Below are 12426 nucleotides of genomic sequence, written 5' to 3' on the forward strand. Positions count from 1 at the left end.
CATGAAATCATGGTGTTGCAACAGTTACATAAGGTAACGAAATCAGCTGGGTTCGCGTGCCGTCGCAATGCGACGCGATCGATATACAACCTTATCACGCACGGTCGAGCAAACTTCTAAAATATCAACACACCCATCTGTCATAATCAGCTGTCAATTGTCAGTACTCGCGGGTTTTTTGACGTTTGATACATTGCGCGAAATGCAAACACGTTTACGATACAACTACGCACTACAGTTGCACATTATAAATTATTATAATATAATAATCTGAGAGAAAATGTTTTGGTGTTTCTATAAAAAAATTACAGCAGTGTTGGCCTAATGGGGTCAGCATGCGACTCTCACCCCTGAGGTTGTAGGTTCGATCCCCGGCTGTGCACCACTGGACATTCTTTCTATGTGCGTATTTAACAGTTTCTCGAACGGTGAAGGAAAACATCGCGAGGAAACCGGCTTGCCTTAGACCGAAAACGTCGACGGCGTGTCAGGCACAGGAGGCTGATCACCTTCATGCCTATTAGATTTAAAAATTATCATGAAACAGATACAGAAATCTGAGGCCCAGACCTAAAAGGAAAGGTTGTAGCGCCACTGATTTATTTTTATTTTAAAATATTCAAGAACAAATTTGAAATCTATTTTAATGGTAAAAATGCACATCAAAAAGGTAGAAAAATGTAAACTAAAATCGTATGCGAACGAAAATAAAATTTTCAAAGCCGAGTCTAATATAAGTTAATCTTTAATATCGGAGGTTCATAGGAAAAGCTAGGACTCGTAATCGTTCAATCTCGGAGATTGCTTTTAAAAATTATTGAGAAACTAAACTTTCAACCCGTTACATTTAAACTCGTAGGATTAAGAAAAAATAGCAAATGCATATTCTTCAGCTTTACAGAATTTGCACAGAAAATAAAAATAAATAAAGTTTAGTAGTGAAAATTCAACTTTTTAAGCAAGCAATAAAATATGTATAAAAATAAAAACCGTATTATTTAATATCATATTTTGTACTACAGATTAATTACAATTCCTTCATTCATCAAATCCAATTTGGCTGATAAAACATGTAAGACACAAAAAGGTAAGATTTTATACTTATAATATATTAAATTATACTTGGGATTCAGTATGAAGGTGTTGAGCAAGTCATAGTCACATTGGCTTCCATTCCAAGTTATAATTGAAATGTAGAAAATTGAAATAAAGACTTCACTACAAATAGTACCATAACATCTGAAATGGCAAAAATTGTTTTTTTCTATTAAATACTAAATACTCGAGATTAATAAAAAACCTATACTTCATATAATACGTATTTTGTTCCAAAAATTGCGATAATAGCCAAAAAGGTATTCAAAGAATCATCGAATTTCGTTTAATCAATTTAAAAACCTAAAAAGTTAATATTCAGGGAAAATTTTCTGCGCCGTATAAAATATTTGAATAATTAATGAAAGCCTTTCTCGCCGCAATTAAAATTTAACTCTAGAGGCTGTGGACGTTCATTTATAAAAAGCCTGTAACATGTAAGGCTTTTATAATAATTAAATCCAATAGAAGAGCCAGTCTGAAATTGAATAGAATACATAAGAAATAAATAGGTTACGGCTCTTAGATTAGTCTAGCCTATAGTATTGTCTTTTATTGACATAACCTTTACACATTTAAAGAAAAAACTTTTTAACAGCGTGCGTGGTCACGGTGATTACACCAAGGTGTAGCTCCTTACAGACATGTGACATTTTAAGTAATTAATAATAATAACATAAATTAAAAACAAAGATTTGTCCTCTATTAGCAGGAGGCATGGTGAAATAGGAGCACGCACTTACATTCTCGTGGGAACAACACGCAAACACATAGTCGAAATAACCAACATCACCGCATACACGAGTTAAGAAAGTTAATCAAACAATATAATTGTGTGAAATACAAATTGATGCTCTATATCCAGAAAGCCATATTTTATCCTGCAGATGTCCGTTGCTCCAATTTCTATTAAAAACCTCATTGAATATTCTATCAACGTCACAGCTCCACTTTTGGACTGTAACCAAAACAAAAAGTTCCATTTGCAGTTCAATATTTATTTTGGACTCGTGTTTATACTGCGGTGTTTTAAGTAATATTGAGTATCGATTGGTAATACATACAATAATGGATCAGTTTTACTCTAGTGGCTAGTGGTGGTCAACCCTGTTCTATCCTCCTCCAGATTTTAAAAATCTGAAGGAAGACGTTATCAATACGATGTGTATGCGATATCAATTATGTTAAGTGATACCGCCTATGGTAATGGACGATCAGCCAGTAGGCTGGAATTTCATTTGCATAATTTCTTGGAGCCCATAGACTGGTAGCTTTGAAAGAAGTGCTCTGTGCTACACCCGATCGAAGGCTTTTTTATGTCCAAACCTACCGCCGTCGCCTCTACTTCTTATACACTATTATTATTTATAACACTTCTCAGTCGATTTTAAAGCCAGTTCCTTTTTTTTAAACCCCCTAAAATCGAAGATGAATGTCACTTCAAAAACCCTTAAATCTCAAAATAACACCCGAAAATTGCAAGTACCCTTAATAGGTGTTTTTTTGCCAACCTGGGATGTGATTGCTTGGGTCCATAAATTTAAGATAGATGTTATTTTATGTGTAAGGTTCTCTCTGTTTTTGTGATGTAATCCTTCAGGCACCAGTGATGTTTTCTGTAAATAATAATTTATAATGTTTAAGCAATAATTAACCAATTGCAACAACTTTTTTTTAGATTCTACCCTCATTTAGTTTTATAAACAATAAAAATATAACCCGTATAAATATCTAATGACAAACAACCTAACCAATTTGTTAAAGACACTGGAAGGGACTAGCGTTTAAGATACAGGCTAGGCCTAGTTTAATCGCTAGTGCACATAGAATTATTTTAGGTACGAGGTTGAACAAAATTAATAGTGAAAACACAACGATTCGTTGCATATTGTATGTTTATAACCTTTAGAATGTAAGTACCAAATGTTTTTCGTCAAATAAAGTGATTTTTATTTATTATTTATTTAATAATAAAATAAAAATTTATAAAATAAAATAAAAACACTAGTTTTACTGTTTTTATGAAACAAGTGGCGAACGACCAGGTCACTTTGAATAAAGTGTTAACCGCGGCTTCTATTGGATGTGTTGCCGTCCTTTCAGGGAATGGTACGCTTTTTTTATTTCGTGTTTACGCGACTATGTGCATTAAAAATACACCTTTGGCGAATTAAGACGTACCTATTATTAAATTATTATGTTCAACTATTTATTCAATTATACCATCCTTCAACTTTTCCGCAATTATTCAGCAGGCATTTTATTTTGTCTACATTTATCTCAATACCGGTGGAAGGCAGCCACGACTCGGCTTGCGGTGAATTTCAATTGAGATCACGAGTAACGACTGTTTTACATTTTTTCCGCTACATTGTTTTAAGTTAATAAAGCCATATCAAACAAAAGGTAAAATTAACAATGAAAAAATGGGTTTTTGTAGCGTTATTTAAGCTTGAAAGACCTTTCGCTGACTGACGTATAATTATTGAACCTGTGAAACTAATTTTACAATACAACTTTTTGATTGTGCTTCTCGAAATAAGATATTTTTATGTAAAACTTATGTAAGACTAAAGTTTATTTCCCATATGTAATGATGAAATAGCACCTTATGCAACTATTGACGGCTGCAGTTAATTTCGTGTGTTTCAAAAATGTATTAGACGTAGACACATTACATAGAATTGATATTATTTACTACCTATAAATAGTAGCAAATTTCGGACCAATACCTGCGGCTGAATTCCATCGGCCGTCGAGGGAGAATGCACAATTCCATCCTTCGGATTTCGACGCCTTCTACCACACAGCGCTTTTTAAAGCACTTTCTGCCGCGCGCCACCTGTCAGTAAAGGTACTTCCAAAGCGATACGACTTAGGGGTATTCAAGAAAAGAGGTTCCCTGTAAGGTCGGAAATACACCAGCTGGCCACGATGCTCGTGTCCATGGGCAGCGGCTATCACTTTATTTAAATCGCTAAATACGCATCATATTTGTTTTAAGTATTTTCCTTACTAGGGTTTCCTGAAAGAGATTGCTTGTTAGCGATAAGGCCGCCGGTTGCATCCCTAATAAATTGTATTTATTATGTTATTCGTTTTTCTATAAATGTAACGAAGTGTACATAAAAACCGTAATAAGAAACTCATAGTAATTAGTACTTATAAGATACCAAAATTCGTCAGAACCAAAACCCTAAAATACTTCTAAAATATATACCCGTTGATTAAATATTATAAGAGCTTATAAAATGCAATATCACGTACGAGTCATTTAAAGCAGCTATAAATTACTAGTTTAATTAAAGTTCATACAATTTATATTAATAGTTATTATTCCATTCCATCTGAAAAGTACCCATTCGTTTTTCTCAACCAACTTAACCTACTTAGAAGTCTTAGTGAATGTTACTAAGCGCCTGCTGCCATGCATTCCCTTTTTGCAACATTGCCGTAACATTTTATAAGGCAAAATATAAGTGCAAAGTTAAGAAATGTGGCTTTTTTCTTATGAGATGCTCCTTCATTTGTGTGTATTAGGACAAACTGAGCTATACTACAAAGCACTCATTCAAAATGATTCTTCTTTATAAATAAACTTTATATATCTATTAATAATAATCCATTAGCGCTACAACCCTATATGGGTCTTGGCCTCAGAGGGGATTCGTGTCTTTGATCATTTTTATTTCATAGACAAGTAGGTGATCAGCTTTTTGTCTGACACATACACACAAATTTTGAGTCATGCCAGTTTCCTCACGTAAACACCTTTACCCTACGAGCTAGTGTTAGATTACATATACAGAAAGCCCATTGGTCACATGGCACACCACGGGTTCGAACCCACAACCTCAGGGGCGAGAAGCCACCAGGCCAACACCACTTCTATATTCTATATTTACATCCGCAACGTTAATAACTTAATGATAGCTTAAAATATTTACAGAATGTTTTAGTTCAACCTTTAATTGAGGCTTGTAAAACGTTTAAATATCTTTTGTTTATATAAAAAATTTAATGGAGTAAACGAAATAACACACGCTGACTTTCTCATGTTATTATATATTTTTTTAATTTTATTTATTTTTACAGAAATACATCCTATAATAATAATATTAAAGCCCGCTTAATCACCAATCATGACAAAAAAAATGATAATATACAGCTTAGATTTTATCTATACCGTCGATCTGAACCCCTTTCACGGGTAAAGGCCTACTCCAGCTTTTTCCAACTGACTCTGTCTATGGCATTCTATCTCCATTCGCTTCCTGCTACCGATTCTATTTCTTCTATCCATCTTTATTTGGGGCGCTCTCTTCTCCTTCTTCCCCTTGGTTCTTCCATACAGTTGTCTTTTAGGTCCACCTTTTATCTGTGTATCTTGTTATATGCCCCGCCCATTGCCACTTCACAAACTATGCCAATACGATAATGTCGAGAAAATTTCTTTAAAACATTAAATTTTATACCTAGTGACAATATACATTTTATAAAATTTCCGAACAATGCGATAGACCAATCGCGCAGAAAATTACGGATTACAGCCGTATGTAGCTTAATAATAGTTGCTAGGCGCAAGAAATATCAATAAACGACCAATCAGGCAACAAAGGGTCGCTTGGACCCGAGCCAAGCCTTATCTTCTCAAGGGCGATGTCTCGGAAACTGCTGACGAGCGTTGTTAGGGTTGACTTTTATTAATTTTATATTAACACTAGAATGGCTTATTTTCCAGCATGGACAAGACTGTCGTAATATTCCAAATTCTAGGTGAAAATTCATAGTTGATAAGAAATGGTGTATGTAGAATACAATGTTTTAGGTGAGAATGTTTTAAGACGAAACGATTGTGCGTTCGGTTCGATTGTGATTGTTTAATAGGATGTTAAGACTAATACAAGTTGACATCCAAAGTGATATTTTAACTTAGTGTAGTGTGTGGACTCAGTTACCGCATTTAGACGCACACACACACACTCAAATACGCCCATACAACTTTATTTGTGCTAACTTCTAATTGGTTGACTGTTTTGTTTTTCTTTCTTTATTTAAAACGTTAAATTTGTTTGCCTACCCATATATGTATGTACTTTTTGTAACCACTCAATATGACAATTTGCTGTGGAATAGAAGTCTGGTTATCCATATCGCAGGTTCTTACCTAGTTTGGAAACCAGTCTACCAATACCTTCTCAACTGTAATCGTATTGTTTGTTGTAAATGTTATATGGGATAAAATAAATTATTATTATTATTTGGTTCGTTGGATCTGTATTCTGTTGTCGCTTAACTCAAGCTAATTTTTATTGTTTTAATTTATTAATATTGTTCTACTTGTGTAAATTATCAACATCTGAAGAGATCAGTAATACAAATTACATTCAAAGTTTTATTTATATAGAAGCAATCAAAAAGCTAACAATAATTCTCAATAAAACTAGGTAAACAAAATGTCCCTCGGTTAACGGAAATTGAACACAAGATGCTACTTACAAATACTACGAAAAGATTTTCTTGTTCTCAATATAAGAATCCAAACTGAGAACCACTATATTAAGACCGACTTGAAAAGTGAGCACTTAACATTATTTTTAGTATTGAAATGCAGATATATTTATGTGTTCATTTCTCATAAATTTTTTATCGCTTGCAGTACGTAATGTCTGAATGGGATTTTTGGCAAAAGCGTGGATGCAATATAATTACCCTTAAAACACGAAAGCCTATTAATTAACTTCCAATAGCGATCCCAACTTCAATAAATAAACCGTTCGCCACTGGTTATTTTAATTTGTCCGTTTTGTTGTACAAAATGAATCTTTTTCATGAATCACCCTATAAGTAATGTTAAAACAAGCCCTTTTTATTATATTTATAATTGTTACCTCATACTTATTATTTGTACAGTATTAAAATTACGCATTTGTAAAAGGTAATTATGTTTAGTAAAAAACAGTGGCGCTACAACCTTTTATATCTGGGCCTCAGATTTCTGTATATGTGTATAAAAAACAAAAGATAACGAAACAGATAGTTATTTTTTGACGACTCAGTGGTCTAGTGGTTAGTACTCCAGACTACGAATCCATGGGTCCCGGGTTCATCTCCGGCTGAGACGAACATCGATGTGATGAGCATTTGGTGTTGTGCTTAGGTCTTGGGTGTTTAAATTTATTTTTATATGTTTATCTATCTATAATATGTATGTATATCCGTTGCCTAGTACCCATAACACAAGATTCACCAGCAGTCTTTAAATCTCCAATTACAAACAAATGTTTTGCCGTCTTAAAACACCTGAAGAAAGTTTACAGTTTTTATGTCTAAACGACAAAAAAGTTGGTCTAAGACGAAAGGGTCATTCATGCGTCCCAAAGAAAAGGGATGCTGACGCATCCCTGCAAGCATTGTACCCAGCCTCCCCCAGCTTTATAAAACAATAGAATTGGCCGATGTGAAAGGCCCTTTCTGTGCCAAGGTCCAATCCACATCATTCGTGGCCGTAGATTACCGTGATATTAACGGCTGATTGCGTGGCTGGATGCGGACAAGGCTACGCTGTTACCGTGTCCTGCCCCGGGCGATTGCTGGTGGCGCCGTGGGGTTTTAGTGGGTATGCACAAAAGCGAGTCCCACATAACCCTTCTCCACCAGGCCAACCGTGCCGCGGGAGGGTATGCGTAACGCATTTCCCCACGAAAAAAAAGACGATATCCTTACGATTTTGCCTTATCCGTACGAGCAAGTGTTGTGGAAAAATCCGCTCAGGGTTGAGAGTCTAAACCTGTAACACTGCTTATGTACACACTACGGTCTACCTGAGAGGTAATCTGTGCAGGTATGCCTGTGCAGGTCAACCGAACAATGGTAGGTTCAAAAACCTGCACAGGTCTATTCCCACACACATTCCGGTCTACCTGCACAGGTGGACCTCTCCGGTACACCGTAGTGTGTATGGCCTACATTAGTATTATAAAATACATTTTTTTTTTTAACATTTCACACCAATTGACCTAGTCCCATGCTAAGCTGGTGAAGCTTGTGTTATGGGTACTAGGCAACGGATATACATACATATTATAGATAGATAAACATATAAATACATATTTAAACACCCAAGACCTAAGGACAACACCAAATGCTCATCACATTGATGTTTGTCTCAGCCGGGGATCGAACCCGGGACCCATGGATTCGCAGTTAGGGGTACTAACCACTAGACCAATGAGCCGCCAAAAACATTATAATTAGACAGTAAACTTGTCTCAATACATTTCTTGAAAACCAAATTTAATCATAGATATAAATGATAGCTCAACTCGAAATTAAAGCGACAGTTATTTATTACCATATGGTAAGGAAAATAAGTGAAGCCGTAAAGTCATTGTCATGGCCCGAAATCGATACAAGTCAGCCGGAGCGCCGGATGTGACGTCACCCCTGCTTCCCCTATTCCAATAAATCGCTTTTCATGGGGGAAGGATGTGTCATGCACTTTCCTATAAACAGGGAAACATTTTTATCCTTGTTGGAAATTAAATTGCATATATTACGTAAAAATAATTGTCAACAATATTTTGTCAATTATTTTTAGCCTGTTTTAAAACTATATGAAATGGTATTGATTGACGTTTGTAGCATTATTAGGTATGTTAGTTAACTTTATTTTATGCATTCTGTATTATATAGTAATATGTTATGTTTAGTAATGTGTAACGAAATATCAAAAAAAATTGTAGACACTATTTGACAGTATTACTTTATTAGTAGAACATTTCTTGATTATACAAACAGTTAACACTCCAAGTATTAACAGATTGTCTAGTTAATTATAAATTTTAGACAGAAAGAATCAAACAATGTGAAGAATTAAAAGAAACCAGCCAAGTTCCAACAAATTAAGCGTCTCAAGTTAAAAAAACGCCTTCAGAACGAAACTTTAGCTAATTTGCGAACAACTGAGAATATTTCTTTTTTTACAGCTTAAACTTTTACAGTAATTATGTCCTTTCAAATATACTTCGCTTTTAGAATTCCTAATGCTATTTGTAATTCTTAAGCAACAATCACACGATAGCTAAGGATTTTATGGTGGCTGTACACACTCGGCGAGAGCTTCTCGCCGAGAGTCTCGACCGAGAGGACCGAGAGAAGAGCGCAGCCTGTACACACTCGTTACGTTAATTGTATTTAAAACACCGTTGATAATGGACGTGGCAACCGCTGCTGCTGTTTGTCTTTGTGCAATGACTTATTATAATTTTCTTCACGTTAACCATTAAAAAAAATACGAAGCCATGGCAAAGAAGAAGATGGTCACTATACACCGCAACAGAAATTGGTAATTAGGATCATAAAGTTTTAATATTATCCAAAATTTAATGATTGAACGAGTGTGTACAGGTCGCTCTCGTTTTACTCGCGAGACCCTTTGACTCGTGCGCAAAAAACCGACAGGCGACCGAGAGAGGCGAGACCAACTGCGAGGAAGCGAGGCGAGACGAGAGCTCTACTGTACACTCTCGCACTCGGCCTGTCTCGGGGTGTCTCGACGAGTGTGTACAGCCACCATTAGTTGGAAACCGTTTAAGTTCGATGAGATCTCTGTTCAGTTTTTACACAGATTGATCTCCATGCGAAAAAGAAAGTAGGTTCTGATGATGACACGCTTAGCTATAATTAACTGAAAATGGTTTTGTTTATCATCTAAATTTAACTGAGAATCGATAATTTTTTATTTTTTTTATATTTAGTAAGTAGCATTCGAACAATATTCATTGAATCTTGTGATAGGAGGCACACTTTATAATAATAAAATGTATGAACCCAGTGAGTAGATCACGATCTGTGGCTAAGCGTACGAGTCGGAAGTCGAGCATACTACCTTTATATGCGCAATTAAACCGTTTAATGATGCATCTGTCAGTAATATTCCTTACCTATTCCTTCGATGAATCTATCGAAGCCTAAGATTCAAGATAAAGCACCTCCTCTATATTTATACCTAGCAATTTTACTAAATGTACGTACGTCCAAACATACGTCTACTTGATATATTTTTTAAGTACATCAAAGACTTGTGAATCGAATTCTCTATTCTCGAATCTTCTTGAAGAATTTACAAATAATTGCCACTTGTAACTTGTATCGTCAGTCAAATATTGTAATTCTATAAACATATTTTTTAAACTTTTGAAGTAACATTCGTAATTGTGAGCGTAACCCACTATTAGAAGTGAAACCCTTAAATGAAAATATATATAGGTAATGATTATCCATGAAGCCATTGTATGTAGAATTTATTCTAAGACCAAGACTCGACTCGACTCAAAATATTCAAGTAAGGAAATAAAGAAAATATCATTAAATGACCTTCAGGACTGCGCATGCTAGAATTACATAATAGAGTCCTTTATGGTAGAGAACCATGTTTATGCCGACACCGGCAGCCGCAAAGTGAGCAATTAGGATTATATCATTATCGATCGAGCGGTGAACAGCTGAGCGAGGATTCAGCCGGGTTGTTTAGACGCAATGCAGATCACGTGTGCGTCGATCAGCCTAGAGCCTCTTCTGTATACGCCCTAAATCATCTATCTTCTTCTAACACGTGTAGAAAGTAAGGCGATAGTTGAGAGAGAAAGTCTGAGGGTTGGAGCCGGTGGAGACGCCGGCGCGTCTGCGTGCCGCGCATCGCGAATCAATGTTTGCGCGCGCAAACGGCGAGCTACCTCGCCTTCCAGAGTCATTCTGTGCGGAGTTCTCGTCCACAGCGGTCGACTGTGCGCTATCTTCTGGGCGAACCGTCGGCAGTCGCGCCGGCGCCGCCGTCGGCGATGGACCACGACGAGGACAGGTCCTTGTCCCTGGGAACGGAGGTCTCGGCCTCCGTACCCCCACCGAGTCCTCTCACGGGATGCTATCTCCTTGCTGTCATCGGCGAGCCCCACACTCAAGAACATAAGGAAATTATTCTGCAGCGCCTCGCTAAAGGTGAGTCTTAGTGACGTACTAATTTGCCGGCTGAGTTATGACTTATGAGCGTGATCGTGAAAGTTGATAAATACGTTAAGTTTTTCTCGTTCGGAGTAATTTTATAAAATATTTGCCACCGGTATGCACAAGAATGCAGTGTCCGTCGTGATTAGATTAGTTTTCGCCGGTACATTGTGTTTTCTTCGTTGCGTCATCCGTGACGTGCATTCGTTTTTCTAAGTCAGTTATCTAATTGAATCAATTGATGCACAATTGCATTATTGTACGAAAATTATGTACCTGAGAAATTAAAGACATGTGTAATTTATAAGATTAAACCTTGAAACGTAATTGGCAAAAATCATGAAGAAAAAATTATCAAGTCTAGTGGATGTTTTTTTAAACCTAAAACAAACTTAATCTGGTTTTAATGGTAACCGACTTATCACCTCATTGTTAACATAGAAGAAGAACAAAAGAAGATGGAATAAAAAGAAATGATTGGAAACGAAAGTATAGAAAAATATACAGATAAATTGCTCGTAAAAAGCTCTAATAAAGAAAAAATTATGTACACATTATGATGTCCATCCGAGTAAGAGTGAAAGTGCATATCTGTAAAATGTTATATTGTTTGCAAATAGATCTTTATTGCGGAAATGCAGCAAAACAATTGCGTCTGTTTTAGGAGCTTCCGGTTAACGGTCATTAAAATAATACGGAACATGCCAAAGACAATTACATCCACCATACATTCTAATTGTAAAAATAATCGCGAAGCATTGTGTTGTCTTTTAAAAACCTATATAAAATAGTAAATGTACCTCCAAGACCTAGAGGATAATCCATAGTTCCTGAGTTTCATTCTTTGCATAGCAATATTTTATTTGTAGGATCATTAACCACTAACTAAACAATGGAGGATCATTTTTGTAGGTCGGCAATTAACTAGTAAATAGTATAAAATTTGAAGAATCTATTAATTTAAATTCAACGAACCTCTTATTTTATCCAATAAGATGTGGTCAAATTGATTAATATAGAAAAATTGCCGTCGGCGTCGCATCACTGAAGATATATTTCTAAGAATTGTAATTTGACACTATTTAACTTTGATACAAAAATTAATTTAGATAATATATACAAACAATAATAATATTTTCATCGTAAATAAGTTATACCATAATATAGGTTACCGGACCATAACATTATAAAAAAAGAACATAACCTAGCAAGAAAGGGATAATTGATTTTATTCAATTTTGACAAATAGAGGACCTAAATTTCTTAATACTCTACGAAGACGCGTGCGCATTGTCAGTATTATATCACATATCGGTTTTTAGTAAT

At 35.6% G+C, this 12426-nt stretch overlaps 1 protein-coding gene across 1 annotated transcript in view; it reads left to right on the forward strand.

The window, feature by feature from the left end:
- Nucleotides 1–10871: 10871 nt before the first annotated feature.
- The window catches only part of LOC125050266 (titin-like), a 103532-nt gene continuing 101977 nt past the window's right edge, over nucleotides 10872–12426 (forward strand). The window contains exon 1 of the mRNA XM_047649993.1: nucleotides 10872–11094. Within this exon, the coding sequence (XP_047505949.1) occupies nucleotides 10938–11094 (157 nt within the window). The 5' untranslated portion in view covers nucleotides 10872–10937. The remainder of the gene's footprint in view (nucleotides 11095–12426) is intronic.

This window comes from Pieris napi, chromosome 6 (assembly GCF_905475465.1).
Source record: "Pieris napi chromosome 6, ilPieNapi1.2, whole genome shotgun sequence".
NCBI classification, from domain to species: domain Eukaryota; kingdom Metazoa; phylum Arthropoda; class Insecta; order Lepidoptera; family Pieridae; genus Pieris; species Pieris napi.